This window comes from Natrix helvetica (assembly GCF_964273705.1).
Source record: "Natrix helvetica genome assembly, chromosome: 9".
NCBI classification, from domain to species: Eukaryota; Metazoa; Chordata; class Lepidosauria; order Squamata; family Natricidae; genus Natrix; species Natrix helvetica.
The window spans coordinates 17,046,513-17,071,641 of record NC_138560.1 but is presented as its reverse complement, the minus strand read 5'-3'; the positions used below and the strand labels follow the sequence as shown (position 1 = coordinate 17,071,641).

Sequence of the window (25,129 nt, the reverse complement as noted above, 5' to 3'; positions counted from 1 at the left end):
CGGGTGTTAGGGCGGCCCCTTCTTTTTTTTTCTCCTGATCACTCCCAGCATGATTGACCAATGAGCCAGCTCTCATGACATGAGCAAAGTACGACAGCCTCTTTTTAGCGATCTAGGCTTCAAGGGATGTTGTTGGTGAGGTTTGGTCTAAGGACTTCTTTGTTACTTTTGCAGTCCATGGGATACAAAATGGTCACCTCCAGCATCACAGTTCAAGTCATCCACCTTTCTCTTATCTGCCTTTTTCAGAGTCCAAATTTCATAGGCTTAGGTAGCAACTGGAAAAATTTTACTGTGTTAACTAATATGCATTCGGTTGTGAAGCTCATTTCTTTACCCTTCCAGATGTTATTCATGCCAGACATTGCAGTTCTTCCAAGTGCTATACGCCTTCTGATCTCAGGGCTGCAAGTCACTACTTCGATTGACTTTAGAGCCCCGGAAGATGAATTCCTTTACTGTTTGATGGTCTCGTGGTCGATCTACCCTCTTAACCTGCGTGTTCTCTGCAATTGTCATTATCTTTGTTTTCTTGATGTTATTAAGGTGCAGTCCAACTTTTTCGTTTTCATCTTTGACTCTCAGGATGAACCACTCCAGATCCTGCACTGCAACAGTCATAAATACTTGTCAGTTGCCAAGCCTCATCATGGGGGAAGCTGCAAATTCTGAACTGTGAAAAAACAGACATAAGTCAAATTTTTCTGTGCCGTTGTAACTTTGAACGGTCACAAAAATAAACTGTTGTAATGTGAGTCGATAAACACCTGTATTCTGCAGCCCATTCCTTAGTCTCCATGTTCAATTGCGCCCGGGCCTTACAGGTAGTCATAGCAACAAGACACCTTCTGCCTGCCTTCTCACAGCAACCGCGAGCTGTGACGCAATCAGGAGCGAACGGCTCTTTGGACTACCTCTCCCCTACTGGTGCCCGATTGGCTGACTCCCCCCTCCCCCCCTTCGCAGGATTGGTCGGGAAACGAAGCCCGTTGGCTGGATTTTTCTTTCTCTTGTTCCGCCCCCCCCCCTCTCGCCTCTTTCGCTTTCTCTTCGGGCCCCGCCTCGATTTATTATTGCGCATCACGCAGCCTCCCCCTCCTGGCGCTTTCCCGCGCGAAAAGGGGTGGAGCGGCGCCCTTAAAGCCGAGAAGAGGGAGAAAAGCCGGAGCGTCTGCCGTTTGGGCGCCTGCGCGCGCCTGCCCTTTGCCGCGGTGCACGCCGGGATACGGAGCCGCGCTCTGTAAGGCCAGGCTGGAGGAGTCAAGATGGACGCAGGCTTCTTCCGCGTAAGTGCCGAGTAGGGATTGAGGCCTGCTGGGACGGGTGCGACGGGGAAGCTTAAGGCGGAGAGCCGAAGGCGCTCCAAGCGATCCGAAGCGAGGCTTCAGCCGCCTCAGGGCGGCCGGCGTAGCTGTGTCGCTCCTCTCCTTCCCTCCCCCGCCATCCTGCCAGGAGCCGCCGAGTAAAGAAAATGGCGGCGGAGGCGGCGACTCTTCAGCGCGCGGTAGAAACTGAGGAGAAAGGACTCGGTTCTCCTCCCGCACGCTTCATGCCGTCCCCTTCGGGTCGGTCCGTGCATTTCCCCCCGGCCTTTTTCCTCTTTCGCCGCGAGTTATTTTGAGGCCTAAGCGGGGGGAGAGGGCTGCCGGGGCTTTCTTTCCTCTCACCAGCTGCAGCCTTCCTCGACCTGGCGCCCTTCTGCCGGGACACGGACTACAATGTCCATGACTCCCGGCCAGGCAACACATTAGATGGAGAGAGTTTCCCTTACTTTAGTGCCCTTTCTTTTACCCCCGCCAGGCGCACACATACTCCCCAATTCTGTAATTAACGTTGCCATTTATTAAAAAACCAACGCCGTTATTTTATTATTTGAGTGGGAGATTCGGCGTGTTCGATAAATCAAGAGAGTGCATTTGTAATAAAACTATTCCGATTGATTCCAAAGCCTCAATAATTGGGGGGAGGGCATTGTGCGTGTGTGTGTGGAATCGTTTCTAATTTCTTTGGTGGAGAAAATAGTGTTATAGAATCTGCAAGTTTTCCAATTCGAAAACAAGTCCTCTTAAAGTCAGCTTGTTTACAGTGAAAACTTAAAATGTAACTAGTTTTCTTTTGTAAGCGTTGCTAACCTTATCGGGGAAGAGAAACAGAAACTTGGTTCAGGCTCCCAAATTTTACAGTCCTAAAATCAAAGTGAGAGGTACAAAATCAGGTATCGGTTCAGCGAAAATCCTCTAAGCTTTTCTCTGGCAAGATGTCCTCAAAAATGTTTTAGAATATTTTGGTTTGGAGAAAGCTGGTGTAAACCCACTTACTAAACAAACAAAGCTGTACTGCAACAGTTAACATTACTGAATTTGGACTGATAATATCTGTGAGTAAACTTTAATTCTACCTTCCCTTGGTTGGTTTTGTAAGCATAAAGTTAGGAAGCGTTCCTATATGAGCTGCAGTGGTTAGAGTGCAGTACTGCAGGCAACTTCTGCTGACTGCCGGCTGCCTGCAATTTGGCAGTTTAGTTTGAATCTCACTGGCTCAAGGTTGCCTCAGCCTTCCATCCTTCCGAGGTGGGTAAAATGAGGACCCAGAATGTTGGGGGCAAGAGACTGACTCTAAACCACTTAGAGCAGGCTATAAAGCACTATAAAGCCGTATATAAGTCTTAGTGCTATTGCTACACAGATTGCCTTGAGCATTGTGAGAAAAATGGTTTTGAGTAGATGATAATCAATTTGGGATATTGCTAGTTTGTGAATGAAACTGGCATACTGTAGTAAAGTGCACTGCTGCTTGCTTTCTAGGACAGTAACCTCACAGACAAAAATAATCCCCAAATGCTGGGATTACAAATTGTCTTTTACAGGCATTGATACTTTGCGGCATGCATACTAAAAGTTAGCAGCCTTTCTTCTGTGCATATTGGGGTTGGATATCAAGCAAGCCACTGGTCAGATTTGACCACAATGGGTTATATAATTGTATACTTCATGTTATGTAAGTGGCAGTTGGCCTGTGAAATGGCAAGAGTGTAGACCCATGCTTAGCATTGCTAGAATCCCTTCATGCTGGACTGCACATTTCCTGCCCTACAACTCTGCTCAAACCATATTGGTGCTTTCATTTTCAAGCAAAATAACTTTAGGAGAAATAATGAATTAAACATGCCATATAAACCTGAAAATGTTTGATTAAATTAAATAACTAAATTTCAAAGCAAGAAGAGTAACTAAAAATAGAATCTCAACTCTGAAATTCATTCTACAAAAAATAAATGTATTACATACATTAAGTCACCTAACTTTATCTAAGGAATAAATTGGTTTCTACAATGTATATCTCCTCATTCTTTCATATGCACAAATGTATTTTTCTTAGTTTGCAAATTTTTGAAAGTAAATTTCAGTTTAATAGAACATTGAATCTCTAATTCTTTTTAAGTATTGTTTCTCCCACTTTAATAACATGTAAATCTTCAGTGGAATTGTTTTTGTCTTCACATATTAATATTTTGGAGCACTAGTTTGAAGTAGTGGTTAAGACATCAGGCTGGAAACTGAATTCTAGTCCTGCCTGAGGCATGAACCTGGGTGATTTGGTACCACTCATTCACTCTCAGCCTAGGAAAGAGGCAATGGCAAATCACCTCCAAAATCTTGCCAAGAAAACTGCAGTGACTTGTTAGGCAGTCACCCAGAGGCCAAAATTGGCTTGAAGGCACCACAAAAAAACACAACGGTACTTTAGTCTTTTGATTGTTTTAGTTATGAGTACAGTAAATAAATTAAGATAATGACATTACAAGTGAACAATCAATTCTGTGTGTGTGCGCGCATACTTATTTGTAAGATACATTAATTCAGACTTGTTTGATTTCTGGGAGTTTGTATGATCTGATTTTCTTAAGACATAGCTTATAGTTGACAAGCCAGAAGGTTTATGCAGAGTGTTTTGCAAACATTAGTGGTTGTTAAGATGAATCTGGCTTCCCCTATTGAGTTTGTTTGTCATAAGCCAGCTGGGAAGGTTACAAATAGTGATCATATCATTCCTGGAAAGTGCAATTTCATAAATGCATGTCAGTTGTCAAGCACCTGAATTTTAATTACTTGACCATAGAGGTCCTGCAACTGTCTTAATGTGAAAAACGGTCATAAGTCACTTTTTTCAGTGCCCTTGTAACTTTGAACAGTCACTACGTTGAGGAGTATATGTAATTGAATTATTTTGTTCTTACAGGGTACAAGTGCAGAACAGGATAATCGCTTCAGCAACAAACAGAAGAAGCTGCTAAAGCAACTGAAATTTGCAGAATGCCTTGAAAAGAAAGTATGTTTTTGTTATATTTAATGAATTTATTTTATTTTTAATAAACATTTAACTTTGAGGAGAGCCTTCAGCTGCTGCTTTTCAAGTCAATAGACTTATTTGGAATTTTGAGAGTCATGATGTAACAGAACAACTACATATAGAAGACAGATTAGGGTTCAAATTGCAGTGTATACATTCTGTTTGTTTGTTTTGTTTTATTGGATTTATATGCATTTATAATCCATTTCCTTTGGAACATTTTTCTATTTTGAATCTACTCTAATCCAAATTCCCTATAACAGAAAGCAAATTGATGTACCTTAGAGACATGTAACTACCAAGAAGCTAAGAATAGAGCAGAAGTTCTCTCCCAAACAAGATACCTATTTCTTGTATGAACTGGTGATGATCAAAGAAAAAAAAATGACTGGGGGCACTTCAAATCAGAACATGGAATTTTAATATCCCACTATCTGAATAACAGCATCTCATTTCAGAACAAAAAGAGTAAAACATTTTTATTTTATTTTTTGAAAACTGAAAGGAAGGAATTGCATTACAGTGATGTCCATGGGCAGTATGTAGATTTCCTATACAGAACGTTGCAGTTAATAATCTTTGGAAGAATTGTTTCTGTTTAGGAAAATTCTAATGATCACTACAGGTAGTTAGATGACATTAAAATATACATTTTAATAAAATGGCTTCCAGTAATCTCTAAGAAAGCTACTAAGAAGGCTCACAAACCACATTGCTTTGTGGATATACACTGGACATATCTGTATATATTTTAACATTCTTTATCTCATTCTGTAGGTTGACATGAGCAAGGTAAACCTGGAAGTAATCAAGCCATGGATAACAAAGAGAGTAACAGAAATCCTTGGATTTGAAGATGATGTAGTAATTGAATTTATATTCAATCAGTTGGAAGTGAAGGTAATGATTTTGCTGTGGTTGTTTTTCCGTATACGTAATTGTATTGCATAATTATTCTGTGTAAACTGAATTTTTTCTGTCAAAAAACCAGTTGAAATTAGGAGGGATTTTGTTGCAATGCATATTGTGAATAATTCACTTTGTAAAACATTTGTTGACAGTTTTAGTGAAGGTGCATAGTATGCAAAACTGCTCAGGTGAAAAATCAGACTTAACTGTGTTGATTTTGCTGTTACATGTTAAGCTACTTTGACAGCAATTTTCTAATGATGATGTGATTTATGATTTAAAAGGCCTGAACCAAAATGGAAGTTATTCCTTGCGTCTGAAGTATAGCACCATCACCTTATTAGGTCACAGCAGAGTGAGTGTCCAATGTCGCTCTGACCAACTCCCTTGATGATGCAGTGTGTGTTTGGAGGTGAGTTGTGTAAAGTGGCCGAACCAAAGACAGAAAACATCCAACAGAAAGAAATTGGGCAAAGCTTTACACTGCTCTTTAAATTGTTTTGAATTAAATCACATTAAGTAATAAAGAATGAAGTGCAGTTCTAAATTGGTAAGAGGCGTTCAGTGGAGACCTACTCTGTTTAGAGCTATGTTCAGTTGGGATGGTGGGCTTAATATCTGATTATAAAAGTACACTTCAGTTTAATTTAGAAAGCTTAAAGGTTCAAGCTGTTTTTCACTGAAATCAGTGGCATGGCGCCCCTCTGATATCAGCGGAGCTGGACTGCTACCACTGGAAAACAGCTAATCGATAGCGAGACATACTATACAACATGAACTGCGTAAATGAACTTGCGTTCATGATAAACAGTCTTTTATTTTGCACAGTCTGCCGCTGCATTCCAAGAGATAGTAAGAGTGTTTCTTGAACCATTGGCAAAATGTTCTTATTCTAATATTCTCTATGCTCAATCTTTCTTCCAAAGAATTCATCTTTGATTTGACTGAACAGTTGAAATTTCAACTGAGAAAGGTATTGATGTTTTCCTTAAAAAAAGACATGCTGTAATTTGAATGTAGGTTTTTATTTTTAAGTATCCATATTTATAATCCCTTAATGTACTTTTAATAGAAATTCTGTTGGGGGAGCTGGTTTAGGGGGAATCAGATGAAGTATGAAATTGTGGTAGGAAGTACTTTACTAATATGCATTAATAAAATAAAACGTGTGCAGTTTTAATTCCCCTTCATAGAAAGCATGATTTGAAGTTTAGAACTTTTTTTAAAAAAACATTTTTTTCTTTCTGTGGTTGTGTACTCATTATTGCTTGTTCGTCTTTTGCAATTTAGATAAATGGTATAACATTAAACTCAAGGTGATTGAGTTGCAGTAGGGAGTCGGAAGCAAGCCAAGGGAACATCTTTCTCTACAGGGGACTTGGCGATTCCAAACCCCCCCAAAGTTCCAAGAAGAAAAGAAGACACCTGGAATCTGTACTTGCTTTGTGCTGTTGAGCTGTGCTTGTTACATGGACCTTGTTGCTTTGACCAGCAACTTTAGAACTAAATTGCCCACCTGTACTGTGAACCACACTTGACCTCTTAATCCTTTGTGACCATCACATAATTGTCCTTAAGAAAATGATGGCAGCTTTCATTCCATTAAATAGTTAGTGGAGGTTTAGTTCAGTCTACTGATGGAAGTCAGAAAATGCATGCATAATTTCTTTTTCAGTTTTCTTAGCAGGATTTCAGTGATATTGTAGATGATGATTCTGTAATGTTCAGTGTACAGCTTCTGTCCATTGTACAGATAACTTAAAAGAATTTTTCAAGGATTGGTACCAAAGAATGCTGGGGGAAAATGTTTAGAAAGTTAATTAGAAGAATCACACACCATCTATTATGATGCTGCTATGGCAAATTCATAGCCCTATGTTTCAGTGGCTGTACAGATCATACCTTCTTATGAAATCCACAAAGGATTAACAGGCCACTCTGAATGTAATGGGTAAGGCAAGAGAATGTTGGTTATTGTTAGGACAGTTACTGAACAACTTTTAAGCAAAGTTTTGTTTTTTTTAAAAACAAAAATCTAATAAAATGAGTGTAATATGCTCTTGTCCATGGTAGAAGATTAAATCAGAATAAAGAATAACTTGACTGGGTTTGGTTTTTCAAATAACCTGTATTTCTTCCTGTCATATCTCTTTACAGAATCCTGATTCCAAAATGATGCAAATCAACTTGACTGGATTTTTGAATGGGAAAAACGCGCGAGAATTCATGGGAGAACTATGGCCGCTGCTGTTAAGTGCTCAAGAAAACATTGCTGGTATTCCATCTGCTTTTTTGGAGCTGAAGAAAGAAGAAATAAAACAAAGACAGGTGGGATTATGTTAAGGGTGGGTTATGGGTTTAATCTAAGGCCAAAGAATGATTGATAGAATAGAATAGCTCTGGAGAAAATATTTGAAAAATTAGTATATGATCTGAAAATCTGTAATAATTACTTTGGAGAAAATATAACAGACCAAAGTGGATAGACACTAATTATTGAGCTGCAGTGTCTTAGAATTTTTTGGTTACTAAGCACTTGACTGCCAGAAAGTTTTTTTTAAAGATGTGAGCACTAGAAACATTTGAAGACATGAACAATTAGTTTTTATTATATGCATAAAATCGACAAAAAGATGGTCAGTGTTCATGTCTGCTGTGAAGAATGGAATTTGGTTTTGCATAGTTTTTAGTCGTGGTTTTGAAGCCAAGGTGCTTAACTATCTCATTTGTAGGATAATCTTTTTTTTTTAATTAAACATTACAAATTTGCCAAATAAAATGTATCAGAAAGGGCAAATTTCGTTCTATTATTTGTCTTTAAAGATTTAGAGGCACTAATAAGATGTTAAGAGTATAACAAAATGCTCTGTTATTTACTATAGTATGCACTGTCTTTGTGTTGTTTGCCACCCAGAGATTTTATCTTTTCCTGTCAAATTTAGTTATTCCCACTAATCTTCTGACAGAAAATCAAAGGCACTTCTTTATATGTTCATGTATTTATTATGTTCCTGCTGGGATTAGAACAGTATAAAAACTTTAATTTCAACAAAGAAAACACACACACACACACACATCCCTGGCACTGTCAGTAATGTAAGTAGAATAGGATTCAGCTTTTTGTGTGCTTTTTAATTAAGAAAATGTTGGTATTTGCTGTTTCAGATTGAACAGGAAAAATTGGCTTCAATGAAGAAACAAGATGAAGACAAGGATAAGCGAGACAAAGAAGATAAAGAGAACAGAGAAAAGCGGGACCGCTCTCGGAGCCCTAGAAGGTGATATTTATTTGCATATTGACTCTGAGAATGTTTTGAAGATGTTGGTAGAGCAATTACGCACGAAAATGTTTTTTAATGAATGTGCCATCTTAACGCTTGCTATCTAAATGTTGTGGTTGAAGTGCATTTTTGCCTTGCTTTGTTTGCTGCAGGTATTTAGCTGAAGACATAAAAGAATTAAGGGTTGGCCCATATATATTGCATCCAGCCACTCAGGTCCTTTACACTAACTAGGCATATTGAACAAAAACGTCTGTACTGGGGCTTCTGATAAGGTCGAGCTCCAACTCTTTGATGAACTTTAAGGGCCTTCATCCTAAGTACTTTCAGGCTTCCCCAGGTACAATACTCCACACAGGCAGATAGGAAGGAAAGGGCAGCCTACATGGCATCAGCCCAGTGCATTTTCAGTCCTCACAGTTACAAACTAAATGTCTCCCGAAGGTTACTGAATGCAGTAATTTTACCTTTTCAGTCAGCAGTCAAAATAGAAGGTTAGGGATGTCCGTGTGATAAAGGTTATTAATCAAAATGCATGTTAGAATGAGATTTTTTTTAGATCTATCCTAAGCTAAATTTACATTTGTCTAGACGCAAATCAAGATCACCTTCCCCTAGAAGACGTTCATCTCCTGTTAGGAAAGAGAGGAAACATAGCCATTCTCGATCACCCCACCACACAGCCAAAAGTCGCAGTGTTACACCACCACCAGTAAAAAAAGAAGAGACACCTGAACCAGAACCTTCCATGAAAGTAAAAGAAACATTGATCCAGGAGGCCACATCTACCAGGTAACACCACAGATAATTAATTATTTTCCTCCTGATTTTGCAATGTTGATTATGTTAAATCAATGAAATTAGATGTTATACGCACTGCTTATTTTTTATCCTTAGGGCTTCTGAAATATTGGTTGCTAAATATCTGGTTATATAACATATAACCTTCTGCTAATATAGTCTTGACTTCGTCATTTATTTTAACAGCGATATCTTGAAAGTCCCTAAAATTGACCCTATACCAGATACTAAGGAAATATCTCCAGAAAGAGTTTCCAAAAAAGAAAGGGAAAAAGAAAAAGAGAAGGCTCGTCCAAGATCTCCATCTCGATCTAGGTCAAGATCAAAGTCTCGATCACGTTCCCCATCTCATTCAAGACCAAGAAGACGTCATAGATCACGATCTAGGTTAGATAGTTCAAATTCTTTCTGAAAATAGCTCATCTTATATCTAATCTTGTTAACCATTGTAAGTATGTGTTGCTTAATGATAACTCAGAATATTAAATATATGAAGCCTTAATGCTTTGATTTATCGATTCTCAAATGATCCTCTTTGGTTTTTTTGTAATGTATCTTCATACTTATACTAGCCTTATACTTGCCTTTCTTGATGCAAATTATCATAAAGCAGTTCCCTTTCTCTGCTACACAAGTAAACATGTAGACTAGTTTGTAGCTTTGGCATGTAGGCAGGTGCTATTGCTCTTCCTTCCCTTGGAAACTTTGTAAACATTGAGTTCTATAATGGGTTCAGTATCTGATTTTTTATCATTTGTACGATTAGGTCTTATTCACCAAGGAGGCGGCCTAGCCCAAGGAGGCGCCCATCTCCTCGGAGAAGAACCCCACCAAGACGTATTCCACCTCCACCCAGGCATAGAAGAAGCAGATCTCCTGTGAGGCGGTAAGAATTTTGGAGTTAGAGGCAACAGTCACTAACACTGAAACCTTTTGGGACTGTCCAATCCTGATCTTTGTTAGATCTTAACTCCAGTTTCAGCAATTGTACTTCAGAAAACTCCAAGTAGGTGTTGTGGCCCGCCAGCAGAGCTGGCAGCAGATTTGGGGCGGGCGGGCGGAGGACATGGGCCAGTCCTAGAGGCTGGGGAGGGCTCTGTTGAAGGCAGAGAGGGGGCCAGGGCCATATGCTAGTTATCAGAGTCAGACATCAGTGAGGCAGACGAACAGCTGGAGCCTGTTTCCAGTGTGTGCATGCACAAAGTTGCCAGACGAAGGGAACAGCTAAGAACAGGGGTCACTTTGGGAGTAAGGTCACAGGTGGATGATGAATGGCTCCTCCCAGAGGAAATAAAAGAGGGAAAGGGGAGTGGAGTTTGCAGGTCTGTGACTGTAAATCCTCCCTTGAAAGACTTTGTTGGATTTGAATGAGAAGAATTCACAGTAAATTAATAAAAGGATTTTTTATCAGGACAAGGAGTTTGCTTCATGCTCTTGGGAAGCCCAGGTCAGAACAATAGGAGGAAGCTATGCTACATTTTTGTTGCTGCTTATGCTACCCACAACTCTCTGGGTTTCAGGGAGAAGATAGTAGAAAATAGGTTTCGGGTTGGCTTGAAAACATGAGTTTAATTAAGCTTAAAATCCTGATAAGAAATAAGTCTGCTTTGCAACACAATTCTGTTAGGGAAACAAGACTATGAAATTTTATTGTACTTCTTATTTATTATTAAACTTTTATATTATTTATATTGAAAAATTGGTCATCTTACAAATTAAGACCTTGTTTTTTCTTTATTGGTCACATTTTAGAATGATATACCAGTTTAGTTGGAAATATATTTGTGGCTATGCTTTTGGCAGGAGGGCTTTCAAGGAAGAACATGAGGATTGTTTGCAATGTTGTTTAAAACCCCTTCTCTGACTTCTTATCCGCCCATTTTCTACTGTTGCTGATACTGATATTTGTAAAGCTGAGACAGACAAAACAGCAGTTGAATTTGCTTAGTGGGATTATAAGACGTACAGATTCTTAGTCATATGGCCTTACTTCTAATGAATATTGCTCAAGGGAGGTTTTCTCCCACCCCCCCCCCGCCCCTGTTCTTGGGAATTCTACAATCAAAGGTGGAGTCATCAACTAGATGAGAGCAACAGAACTGACCACAATTGTAGTCAGAATTCTGTAGGCCCTCCTTTAAATGTAATGTGATGAATTCAGTTTAGTTGCTGACTCTATATGTGTTTGTTTGGATGTTTCATGTTTGGAGAAGGAAAACATCAGCTATTTTTCAGTTCCCTTATTTTGAGTGATTTTGACCAAGAATAAAAACATTGTGTAATATGTTAAACATTCTTGACTATCCCGTTCTCAATCCAGAAACATTCAACATTACTAAATGATATTTAACCTATAAAGTTGATGCAACCAATAGTTCTGCATAATGTAGAAAATGAACATTCTGTTATTGGAAGTATCGTATTAGGGGTTAGTAAAATCTATGTGAAACTGCAAGGCAGATCAGTCTTCAGACTAAGTTTAGAGCATATTTAATATCAAATTTAATGTTTTAGGAGGAGGAGATCATCAGCATCATTATCAGGAAGTAGTTCATCCTCATCGTCTTCATGTTCTCGATCACCACCAAAGAAGCCGCCTAAGAGAGTGGTCTCCAGCCCTCCTCGGAAAGCAAGAAGGCTTTCTCCTTCTGCAAGCCCCCCAAGACGAAGACACCGACCATCCCCACCTCCAAGTCCTCCCCCCAAACCCCGCAGATCACCAACACCACAGCAGTCTAATCGTACGAGAAAAGCTCGTAGTTCCGTTTCTCCCAATAGGACTTCAGGTAAATGGAAGTATTTTTGAAAACATCCCAAGCCATTCTGATAATGTTTTTAGCCTCAAATTCTTCTATATTGAAGTGCTTAATTAGACATTACCTAACTTTGAAAGAAAATTGCAATCTTTCCAGTAAGATCTGCTTTCCAGGCTGCAACTTACTGTGTGGAACTGACCAGGAAATTAGTCCTTTTCTGCATTTTAGTTACTTGATTTGTGTGTCATATTTTTCTTAATTTGATGAAATAAGTAGGCTTTCTTTTAAACATTGACAATTTTTAATAAGATGACTTGCATAAGAATCATAAATACTTTCACATGACTATGATATAAATGAGTTTTAAATTTTGTTTACTTTTTTCTTCTCAGCACCTAAACATAAAAATATTGAAAAGAGAGAATCTCCCTCACCTGCGCCAAAAACAAGAAAAGTTGAATTGTCAGAATCAGGTAGGTTTCAGAATTGTCCTGTATTTTCCAATGTCTGTGATAATGAAAAGAGTTAACTGGAATTTGATCAGTTATATCCTAATACCCATTGTAGGTACAATTTAATTAAAATCAAAAGTAAGAACAACTCAACAACAGCAAAAGTTGCAATCAGTCATCATTTGATTTCCATAGCCAAAAAGCCTAAAGGAACTAAAACTTATTTTTTACATGTATACAAAGGAAGATCACAGTCAGTATATATTGAGTCTCAAAGTACTTTATTAATATGAGCTATAATTCTTTCCTGCCTAATATTTAGAAGAAGACAAAGGTGGTAAAATGGCAGCTGCAGACTCCGTGCAGCAAAGACGACAGTACAGAAGGCAGAACCAGCAGTCTTCATCAGGTATGGTATTTTACGTTCTTTTGTACGTATACTTGAAATAAGTTGTTTATTATTTATTGAGGTTTTCTTCTCAGGTATAAACTATAATTTGACATAGACTGGGATTTTTTGTGTCGTGATGCAATGGGACCCCAAGTCTTAGATATGAGCAAAAGTTTGTTTTTAGAGATAAGAGACAGTGGTGCATAGAGGGGGGGAAATGAAGGGAAATGTAGTAAAGCTTTGTTCGTTGCCCATGAATCCCAAATATATATGAATATATTAAAGCACTTCATAAAAATTACAATATCTTATTTTCTTGGGTAGTGGAGAGTAAAAGTTTTATTCAATGCCTGTCTAGGTTGTTTTCTGCCTAAAAGGACATTGTGTTCTTGCTTGTCATTGCCAAGTGTTTTGGTTCTTTGAAGAAGCAAAGACTAAACGTTCACATTGAACTAATAAAAATTAACAAGTGAAAATTATGTAAATATATAGTTGTGATCCTTCTCTTCCCTCCCACTATAACTAAAGTTCTGTATAACAAAGAACTTTTAACAATCCTGAAAATATTGTTAGGAGTAGTTTCTCAACTTTAAGCCTAATTAACAATTGTAGGGTAGACCTAGATTAAGCTTTAAATGGGCAGAAGCATTCCATTTTGCTTTTAAAATGGTTTATCAAAGCGTTTTGTATTTTTCAATACTTCACTAAATTTCTATAACAGAACAGAGTTGGAAGGGACCTTGGAGGTCTTCTAGTCTAACCCCCTGCCTAGGCATATGATTTGAGCTGCTTGGTTTGCATCCTGTGGGGCAACTGAATAAATAATTGAATAAGTGTGCTTCCTTCCCTTTCTGTTTCTAGTTTGTAGTACAGAATACACTGAATATTCTGCACTGCAAAGTTATATCACATTTTAATAACAATGATTTATTACGGTTCAGATTCTGGTTCATCATCATCTTCTGAAGAGGAACGACCGAAAAAGTCAAATGTGAAAAACGGTGAAGTGGGTAGACGACGGCGGCACTCACATTCTCGCAGCCCATCTCCTTCTCCACGAAAGTGGCAGAAAGAATCTTCTCCTCGGTAAACTCCTGTTGTGTGTCCAGGCTAATTTTTTTTGTTACTAATGGTTACTTGACCATCTGATAAAAGCTACTGGATTTTCTGAATAGATCGCAGTGAACATAATTCAGTTCCTGGCCCATTCTGAAAGCATGTGGCTACATTCACTCATCATTCTTAACCTGTGGCTTTTCTGTTCATGGCTAGTTTTTAAAAAAATAAGCCTGGCTTGAGATACAGTAAGCCATAAAATCATGGTTTATAAACCCTAATGCCTGAGTTCATACCCTAATGAATCATTCCATGAATATAGTGTGAACCCAGCTACCATGTCCAGTTTTTGCTTTCATTTTGGCCATGACAATTTTGCGGCTCTGTTCCAGTCTTCTCGTTTTCATCCATTATTATATCGTTTTGATAGCAACATAACGGGTAGCTGTTTACCTGATGAGTAAGGGATTCGTTGCATGCAGATACAGGCCATTTTGCACTGCAATGCAACCTATATTGTAACTTGATCAGCTTTTTCCTGCTAATTGAGCTTCACAAATGAATTTTTTCCTCCCTCCACTGCTGTCAGGATGCAGATGGGAAAGAGGTGGCAGTCACCAATTGTTAAAAGGTTGGTCAGCAGGTCATTCTGTTAAGAGTTAAACTTTGTGTTTTGAGAATAGAGCAGTTGCTGCTGATCTGATCACAACCACATGTTTCTCCATTCTAGAAAATACAGTAAAACAAGTAAATTACATAAATGGTGGCATAAAGGTGAAAGCTAAAATAATGAAAGTAGAATAATGGAAGAACCAATTAATTGATCTACTTAATGTTTACTAAATTGCAAAAGTGATTAAAATATATCCCTTAAACTGGCAATCTTCATTGCTTCTATAATTTATTTAATCACTGAGCAGAGATTTAAAAATAACAATTTTAAAAAACAAAAACATATCCATCTTCTCTCTAAAGGCAAAAGATCAAGATACTTTAATGAGAGGTGATATGTATTGTGATAAAAATGAGATAAAGAATATTGGACATAATTTGGTTAAAATCTTCATAGTTGTATCGGTTACCCGGACATTTTCCCTTAATGCACAGAGTCTCTGTTAGAGCTGTTTTCATAGCAGGTGTGGGGGTCTGCCAGGAATGGAATGGTTAAAGTGGAGAGCTGCTACTTCTGTACAAGTTCCAGTAGTATTCTGATGGCCCTCATCAGTGTGAGTAGGTCAGTTGCCAGTAACAGGTAGTTCTTGCTGAACAATGAAATTGGCAACTCCATCACTAAGTGATACCGTTGTAATGTGCAATGTCATGTTAGCACATCAACCTACGTTAGCAGTTGCCATTGTTAGTTGAATTCTACATAGTTACAGTGTCCCTTGTTCATTTGATCACCTTTTGCACATCCTCTTGCCAGCTTCCCCATTGACTTTGTCAGAAGCTGGCAATGAAGTTGCAAATGATGATCTTGTGACCATGGGATACCGTGATTGCAAGCTGGAGGCCAGGCGTCTAAATCACAATCATGTGACTTTAGCCCCCTCCCCCCCATTCAGTGCTCTTGTCTATTTTGAAAGAAAGGCCTTGTGCAATAGAAGACATTCTGAATACCACCTTAATTGCCAAATATATGTCTCCCAAGTTTCAATTATACACTAGTTGCCTACTTAGGAAATCATGCATAAGGCTATTTTGTTTTACCAGCAAGTGTAAGCTTTTCCTATCACGGAAGCCAGGCACTTCGTAAAGCAGGAAACAACTTGGTGGTTTCCAGATGTCTTTGACTGCAGCTGTGGCTCCTGACCACTGGCTGGTGGTTTGGGACTTGAGGAACTATAGTCCTAAAGCACCGCTTGATAATACTGTAACAGCAGTCTCTTAAGCACCCCCTTGCTCTTTCACACATTGTCCTTTTTCCTTATAGTAGGAGGAGGCGAAGTCCCTCCCCACCAGCAGCCAGAAGAAGACGGTCTCCTTCTCCTGCCCCCCCTCCGAGACGTCGCAGGTCACCATCGCCCCCACGAAGAAGGTAATGTTGCATGTTTGTAGAAAATGCTAGTCCCTAAGCTGGAAATCGGGATGTCCAGCTCCATAGCATGCATTGTAGCATTTTTTGGGGGGGAAGGAACGTTATTCATTCAATAAGTCTAAAACATTTTCTAATACTGTTAATAAATCAATCCCTTCAGGATGACTTTAGCAGAATTATTTTAAAATGCAAATGAAACAACTAAGAGCAGAAAAAGCCTTCATTTACCTTTATAATACAAGATTTTTAAAAATGTAGGAACATTTAGAAATTATTTTAGTGAACAGGTTTTAACAGGTGATTCTCAATATGTTTTTGCTGTGATATGTAAGTGCAATTGCAGTTAATTGAAAACGTACCCTCTCCTCTATTTCACTGTATTTTTGTCCTTTCATTTTGTAAGTTGCCTAGGTAGCAACCCTTGTAACTTGGTGATTTGATCAATGTGTTTATGTGCCTTCTTACTTCTTAGGTCTCCTTCACCCCCACCTCGCCGGCATTCGCCCACACCCAGAAGATACTCTCCTCCCATCCAGAGGCGGTATTCTCCTTCTCCTCCTCCAAAGAGACGAACGGCATCTCCTCCTCCCAAAAGAAGGGCTTCTCCTTCTCCGCAGCCTAAACTCAGAGTCTCTCGCTCTCCACCACCAAAACAAAGAAGCTCTCCACCCGCAAAAAGACGTTCACCATCTGCATCTTCCAAGCACAGGAAAAGCTCGCCTCCAAGCAGGTCCAACCGGGAAGCCCGCTCTCCACTGCAGAACAAGCGGCATTCACCTTCCCCGCAGCCTAGACCTTCACGGACCTCTGCCAGCCCCCCATTGTTGCGTAGGGGTCCTTCTTCATCACCTCCGCGAAGGCAGTCACCATCTCCAACCTCTAGGCCCATCAGAAGAGTCTCAAGGACTCCAGAGCCCAAGAAGTCAAAGAAGTAAGCGAAACACATGGAACTGTTTTAGATCTGTGTTTTTCAAACTTCAACTTTAAGACGTGGCTGGGAACGTTTGTGAGTTGAACTCCATACATCTTAAAGTTGTCAACTTTCAAAAACATGGATCTAGATTGTTGGGCTACAACTGTAAGAGCTGTGGTGGCTCAGTGGTTAGGATGCAGTATTGCAGGCTAACTCCCACTGCCAGGAGTTTGATCCTGACCAGTTCAAGGTTGGCTCAGCCTTCCATCTTTCCGAGGTTGGTAAAATGAGGATGCAAATGGTTAGGGCAGTAGGCTGATTCTGTAAACCACAAGAGAGGGCTATGAAACGGTATATAAGTCTTAAGTGCTATTGCTATAATTGCTCTGGAATTGTAGGAAAACCGTTTCCCCAATCAAGGGGTGTAGTATTCTAGTATCATAGGTATTAGGAATAAAAACGGGTTTTTTTTCGCTTTGGAATCAATAGGCACTATAAAATTCACAGCTGATTTGAATTTTCAACATTGATTTTGCTGCCTTTTCTAGAAAGTATAATATGTTCTGCTTCTTCTTTTAAGGGCTTCTCCACCAAGTCCCCAGTCTGCAAGAAGGGGTTCTTCATCTAGGTCAGCTTCAGCATCCCCTGAACCACCCCCCAAGAAGCATCCAGCACCTCCCTCTCCTGCTCGATCAGCATCCCCTTCTGCTCACTGGTCACCGGTAGCACCTGCCAAGAAGGCTAAAAGTCCGACTCCAAGCCCATCACCAGTACGAGTGAGTATCTTCGGCTGTAAATTTATGAGGGTTCGTTTGACCAACGCTTTTTAACCGGTTGGAACAATGGCTGACATTATACATCACTTTTAAGCTGTAATGCAAGGTTGGCTGAGTTCAGTTCATGGAACGTGTGAACTTATTCCAACTGCTGTATAACTAGCAGTTGTGCACAGACACATCCATTGGTGTGACAGACCAAATTCTGTGGATGTTGATGAGGAAAGATCTGTAACTGGATCCTTTATGTCAGGGGTGTCCAAACTTGGCAACTTTAAGACTTGTGGACTTCAATTCCCAGAATTCCCCAGCCAGCTCTGCTGGCTGGGGAATTCTGGGAGTTGAAGTCCACAAGTCTTAAAGTTGCCAAGTTTGGACACCCCTGCTTTATGTGCATTTGATGGACAGACTTATTTTCAAAGTGAAAGTAAACAAAAGAGATGTCTATCAAGACTCAGCTTGGAATTGTTACTTGCCATGTATGGGGTGGAGATGAAATGTTTATAATGTATTGTTTTAAATGATGGCTTGATCTTCCAGAATTCTGATCAGGAAGGAGGTGGTAAAAAGAAGAAGAAAAAGAAGGATAAGAAGCATAAAAAGGATAAGAAGCACAAGAAACACAAAAAGCATAAGAAAGAAAAGGCGGCTGTAGCTGCTGCTATGGCTGTTTTTACAACACCTGCAGAGGAAGATCAAGAAAAAAATGTAGAACCCAAAAAGGTGAATATTTAGCCTCTGTTTAAATAAGCTTGAGTGCTTTTCTTCATCTTTTAAGATTGAATATTGATATGGCTAAATATTTTAAGAATTCAGGGATTATATTGAAATCTATTGCGATAGTGCTCTTGCAGAGTCTTAAGAATATTCTTTTTCTAGGAACAGTTTGTGTTTGGTTTTGGAATCTATATAATTTGGGCGTTGGTAGGTGACTTAACCTTAAAACCAATGTGCAAATGAGATTGTCCTTCTCTAATGTATTCGATGTTGAAATTACTAGCAGGACTCCCTGCTTTTTAGGCTGCTTGTTTCACGAAAGTTTCTACACTCTGGCCAAATCTAATCCGGGCTCATATTCTGTAACTATACAAGTAATTGCTGACTTTCCATTGCGTTAAGGAGACTGAGAGTGAAGCAGAAGATAACCTGGATGACTTGGAAAAACACCTGCGCGAGAAAGCTCTGAGGTCGATGAGGAAGGCGCAGGCATCTCCACCATCTTAGGATGAAGCAGCATTTGATTTCATGTAAATTTTATTTGGTTTATACTCAAGATTTCAATTTCAAATTGCTAAAATGTGTTTGAGCTTTAGACTTTAACATTGGTTGTAATAATTGCTAGGTTAAAGTTCACCATGTTTATTAAAAAAAAGGGCATGGATCTTCATTACAAAAAAAAAAAAACATTTACAGTGTACTAGTGACCGCCTTTGACAGTTGACATGATTTTGTTAGAATTTTCTTAAGCAGCAAGGATCTCTTCCCCTCCCTATCTCTATTCAATGGTTTAAAAAAGGGCCTGGCAAAAGTTCACAGTTTCTCTAAAACAGGTGGGCAACTATGGCCCCTTCATGACCTATGGACTTCAACTCCCAGAATTCCTGAGCCAGCTAAAGTCCACAGGGCGTAAAGGGCCATGGTAGCCCATGCCTGCTCTAAAAGGTCATAGTACAAATGCTTACAACATTTCTATTGTAAATTCTTGCTCCAGATCTTTTGTGTTTTGTAGGCATGAGACAGCCACTCTTGGCAAAGAATTATGTGGGAACACTTGCCAAACACCCAGGTTTCTCAGTGTTTCCTAATAATTTATGTTTAAAATTGGCACAACATATCTACTTTATAAACTTGCTTGGCAGAAGGCAGTGGATTCATTATATGATAGACTTATTTGGAACACTGGATTTTTAATTTGTACCTTTTTTTTTTCTCTTATCCCCTTTACCTTAAAAAAAAAACAGTTCCTGTGATCAAAAGTCTCAGCCAAATTTGGCATAAATTTTTGTTTTGTGGAATGTTGTTGCCCCATTCATAGTTTTCTTTCGTCTTGTTGAAGTCCTTTGGAATAGTATGTAAGTTTCAGAGTTGTGGTTTCTGAAAACCTGAAGGACCTGAACTTTGGATATTGTCATGTTCACATTGGGGGTTTTATTTTGTTTCTGTTTTTTTAAACTAAAGCTATTACAAAGCTTGTGTATTAAACAAAATAAATTTCTAAATTTAAAGGATCTCAGCTTCCTGTTTCAATTCCCCCCCTTCCTTTCTGATTTTTAAAGAAAATAATATGTAGAGTTATTGAGGGGTCCAATCCTGTTAATTTGAAGTAAAATAATTTGCATGAAGGGGACTTCAAAGAATGTCAGAAGCTAATAGATCATGAGCTATTTCTTTTCCTAGAGCTTTTAAAAGATGGTGCCCCTCATCTAACACTCTTTGTACATTCTGCATATTGGAAGCTTCTGTGGGACCATGCATTTCAAAGAGTTGGCACTTCCAAAGCACACCTTTCCCTTGGTATAAAATTGACACACAAACACACACTCCTATTCTAGCCCAATGTAGAGAACAGGGACACAATTGCTTGTGGGGAACTTCTAATACCAACAAGGACATTTACAAACTAACTTCGTTTCATAGGTGAGAAAGAGTTACTGGACGAAGTTCTGAATCTGCTGGCTTCTTGATCCTCATCTTCCTCTCATTAAACCTGATTTATGCATACATATAAAAAGGCAGTGGATGAATGAAATGACTCTTAATGGAAAAGGAAAATGGTACTAGCAATGGCTTTCTTATCTCATTTTTCTTCCTTATCTCTATAACCATCTGCCAGTCCCCTCTTCACATCTTTTCAGTTTCCCGGTTTAGCTCCAAAATGGCTGTTTGTTTACATCAATCTAAAATCCTTGCGTTATTGGACTTTATTATCTGTATGCTTCTGGATCACTTGACATATGTCCCAAATCATAAACATATAAGCCTTAGTTTGTTCTCATGGATGGCTTGTTCAGAGAAAGAAGCCAGTATCACTAATTTTGAATGCTAAATAAGTTATCTCCCTTCTCCATCAAGATTTTGTGGGTGGGCCTGGAGACCCCAGGTTGATTGGGATCAAATGACTTGTATAATTGTGTTTGTTGCTGCCATGGGGTATAAAAGTATACCACAAAATTTTGAATGTCAAACGTCTTTAAAGCTAGACTTGGCAAATATTCTAAAAAGTATCTAGTCCTAGGCTGCAAGAAACTGCTTTGGTACTGAAAAATAACATTTCAAGCCTGAGCTACAAATATTCATCTTTATTGGTGAGAAAACTGACAAAAATCAGACACTGGTATTTTGTGAAACTTTGAAGATAGTGTTACTTTAGTGAGTCCTTTTCAATATCTTATTCTAGTTCTTTTTGGTTTCAATTCCCTAAATTATCAACATGCTGATCCAATGTTTCTTGAAAGCACTTAGTTCCTTAGTACTTACCCTGTTTCCCCGAAAATAAGACCTCCCTGGATAATAAGCCCAATCGGGCTTTTGAGTGCATGTGCTAAAATAAGCCCCCCCCCCCCCCAAAATATTGCAACACAGCAGCAGCCATGAGGTGACCACGCTCGCCGCCTCCTGCACCTCAAAAATATTAAGACCGCCCTGAAAATAAGGCCAGGTGCTTATTTTTTTTTGGGGGGGGGAAGAAAATAAGACCCTGTCTTATTCCAAACACGATAGAAGATTGTCTAATTTCTTTTTTCCATTGGGGCCCTGGACTTTAGTTGTCATTTTTATGTATCTTCCTAACACTCTTGGGTTACGCAATGACAGCTGATGATCCACTAGAACAGGGGTGTCCAAACTTGGGAACTTTGGCTGGCTGGGGAATTCTGGGAGTTGAAGTCCACAAGTCTTAAAAGTTCCCAAGTTTGGACACCCCTGCACTAGAGGGTGGACTGGATCAAGTGAAAGAAGCTGCATTTTCTCACTTGAGTATAGATGGTCCTTGACTTATGACCGCAGTTGGGACAGGATTTCCATTGCTAAGCAAGGCGTTGGTTAAGTGAGTTGCGCCTGATTTCATGACCTTTATTCCCGTGGTTCGTTATTAAACGAATCACTGCAGTTGTTAAATGGATCATGTGACGAATCCGGCTTTTGACTGTTGGAAGTTGGCCAGGAAGGTTAGAAATGGCAGTCACATGACTCCACCTTCATAAATACATGCCAGATACTCAAGCACTTGAATTTTGATCATGTCATTGTGGGGATGCTACAATGGTGGTAAGCGCAAAGACCCAGTTGTAAGTTACTTTTTTCAGTGCTGTAACTGAGCAGTTGCTAGACCAATGATTGTGTGTGTGTGTGTGTGTGCGTGCACGCACCCATAAAGGTAAAAGTTCCCCTCGCACATATATCCCCGACTCTAGTGGGCAGTGCTCATCTGTTTCAAAGCCGAAGAGCCAGCGCTGTCCGAAGATGTCTCCATGGTCGTGGTAAGCATGGTTAAATGCCAAAGGCGCACTGAACACTGTTACCTTCCCACCAAAGGTGGTCCTTATTTTTCTACTTGCATTTTTACACGCTTTCAAACTGCTAAGTTGGCAGAAGGTGGGACAAGTAATGGGAGCTCACTCGGTTACGCAGCGCTAAGGATTCGAACCGCCAAACTGCTGACCTTTCTGATCGACAAGCTCACCATCTTAGCCACTGAGCCACTGCATCCCTCTAAAACATACATATTGTGAAATGGGAAACATCATTGGATTGCACATAATGATGCACAGGGAGAAGAAGCTAAAGCATTGGTACCTGGAAGGCTGTTTACTGAATGAGCCTTGTGATGTAACAACCTGAGAAGGAAGAGAAGATCCAATCAAAGGGAAAAAGCAAATGAAAAGAAGGAAATGAAAAAGGAGAGGGAAAACACAGATTTTAGCCTGCAGAGAGAAGGAGGAAAAGGAAGCCAGCAGGGAACAGGAAAAAGCAAACTCATAAAACAAAACAAAACAGAATTCAATCCCGGATGGTGATGTTCACAATGCAGACCCTGTAGGAAAAAAATATGCCAATCCTGCCCTCGATATCTGTATTTTGGGGTGAGACGTTTTTGAATTCTGGTATTGTGTGCTCAGTTATAGAGGCTTGGCAGGGGAAGCTGCAGCTGGAAATGGCAGCTCAGTGACTGTTCGGAGGGAGGAGGCGTCTAAATTCAGACCCTGGAAAGCATCTGTTGTAGGCTGACCTCAGGCCAGCTCGCCCTTCGCTCACACTACATGTTTGGCACAGACATAGGAACGTTTCAGTGGAACACTGGTCCATTCAGGTTTGAAAGGGGATCATTGAATACAGACACACAGAGGTTTAGCTGGGAAAGTTATGTTCGCATATATAAGCCTTTGACTTATGACCACAATTGGGAGCAGAACTTCTATTGCTAAGCAAGGCGGCGGGTGTGTGTGTGTGTTAAGTGAGTCGCACCCAATTTTATAACACTTTTTTGCACAATTGCTAAGCAAATCGCAGCGGTTGTTAAGTCAGTGTTTCTCAACCTTGGCGACTTTTAAGTCCTGTGGACTTCAACTCCCAGAATTACCCAGCTAGCTATGGGTCTACTTTCGGAAGCCTCCCTCAATACTTCAATGAGTTTAGATCTCCTTAGTGAGCTACGATGCTAGAGTTTGCCTCAAACAAGGAACAGGTGAGACAAAGTCCTCTGTGTGTGTGCCTTTACACTAGCTTTGGACACCAATGGTTGATGAGCAGACAAATGCATGTTTCACACTCTCTGAGGCTCCATGGAACATCAAAAAGCTTTAGCCTCACGTAAAATTGCGGAACAGTATAAGCCTCCTACATATCATTGAAAGCCTCTAGTAGAGGTTTCTCAACTTTGGCAATTTTAAAATGGGTGGACTCCAGCTCCCAGAATTCCCAGCAGACATGGCCATCAGTTCCTTTTGCATAATGGCTGGGTAATTCTGGGAATGGATCCACCTAAAAGTTGCCAAGGTTGAGAAACAACTGATTAGTCCAACCGGTTTGGTCAACGCAATCTACTATTACAGTGTCTTTCTGAACAGTTCTTTCGGTTAGAGCAGGGGTGTTAAACTCAAGGCCCAGGGGCTGCATCCGGCCCGCAGGGTGTTTAGATCTGGCCCCTGGGATGCCCTGGAAAGAGCGAAGGACCGGCCTGTGGTGCCTCTGCCAACGAAAACAGAGTTCAGGAGGGCCACGGGCAGCACTCCCAAGCTCCATTTTTACTGGCAGAAGGATGCAGGAGGCCATTGCAGCCGAAAACGGAGCTCGAGAGCCTGTTTCCGCTGACGTCAGCAATGGTGCCCTCGAAAGGAGTGACATTGAGCTGGCCATGCCCACCCCTGCCACGCCCATCCCGGCCCCCAAGGTCAAACACAACCCTGATGCGGCCCTCAATGAAATTGAGTTTGATACCCCTGTGTTAGAGGGTCTAAGAGAGAGTTAAAACCATGCCGAGGAATCCCTTGATATATTCTGATGAGATCTATTTCTTTATAATTTAGCCCTATTGTCTCTTGTCCTGTTTGCTGGAACAATGAACCATTCTGCCTTGTCTTGCACATGACAAGCCTTCAGCTACTTCAAAATATGTCTCCCCACAGTCTTCACTTCTCAGGCTAAATATAGCCGGGTTTTTCCATCCCTGCCTTTTAAAATCTTGACCTCCTTCAGCGTGTTCATGTCCTCCTTAAAAGGATGTAATAATTCTGGGTGTGGTTGGACCAATTCAGAACAGAGTAGAACAGTGTTCCCTTTCGATCTGGGTTCTACACTTCAGTTGATGAAGTCTAGGATCACATTTCCACACATATACATGTCTTTATTAATTGTATTAATTTAATTCATTAATTTGACCAGGGTAAATGAATTTAAATTAATTTTATGTAGTTATTAATTTAAAATTAAAATTAATTTGACCAATATTAATTAAATTAATGACATTAATTTTATTATGTAGTACATGGGTGTCCAACATTTTGGCTTTCCTGGGCTGCATTGAGTGAAAAGGAATTGTCTTGGGCCACATATGAAATATATACAGTAATATAATTAACTAGCTGGATACCCGTGCTTCGCGACAAAACTGTGATTGGGCAACACAAGAGAAATCCAGTTCACTCTGGTTCAATCTGTTGGCTCAGTGGTGGCGGGTGATTAAAACACATAGGGGAATATCGCTCCCGTCGCTTTGAGTCCTGAAGCAGTTCCATAGGTGGAAGGCGTAGACATTGTGGTGAGGTACTGACATTTAATACTGTAAGGAGCCCAAACAGCCTCTGAGTGAAGGAGTGGAACGCCTGCCAGTTTGAACAGAGGTAACGGAATGGGAGACAACTGGCAGCTGGAACAGAGTTCTTTTCAGGTGGGGAGGGGGAGTAGAACTC

General features: G+C 40.0%; 1 protein-coding gene across 2 annotated transcripts; it reads left to right on the top strand.

Annotated features, from left to right (window-relative positions):
• The first annotated feature begins 1,127 nt into the window (after positions 1-1,127).
• Positions 1,128-19,951, top strand: SRRM1 (serine and arginine repetitive matrix 1). 2 transcript variants are annotated; one of them, XM_081962219.1, is made up of 17 exons: positions 1,128-1,286; positions 4,240-4,329; positions 5,128-5,250; positions 7,417-7,587; positions 8,425-8,537; positions 9,132-9,332; positions 9,528-9,728; positions 10,108-10,227; positions 11,856-12,127; positions 12,490-12,570; positions 12,872-12,958; positions 13,882-14,026; positions 15,930-16,034; positions 16,507-16,965; positions 17,528-17,723; positions 18,264-18,446; positions 18,843-19,951. In XM_081962219.1, the coding sequence occupies exons 1-17, from the start codon at positions 1,266-1,268 to the stop codon at positions 18,945-18,947; spliced, it is 2,673 nt and encodes an 890-aa protein (XP_081818345.1). In that variant the 5' UTR covers positions 1,128-1,265; the 3' UTR covers positions 18,948-19,951. The 2 variants fall into 2 exon arrangements, with proteins under 2 accessions (XP_081818345.1, XP_081818346.1); XM_081962220.1 differs by lacking the exons at positions 1,128-1,286; positions 4,240-4,329 and having other exon boundaries at positions 5,544-7,587.
• The last annotated feature ends 5,178 nt before the right edge of the window (positions 19,952-25,129 follow it).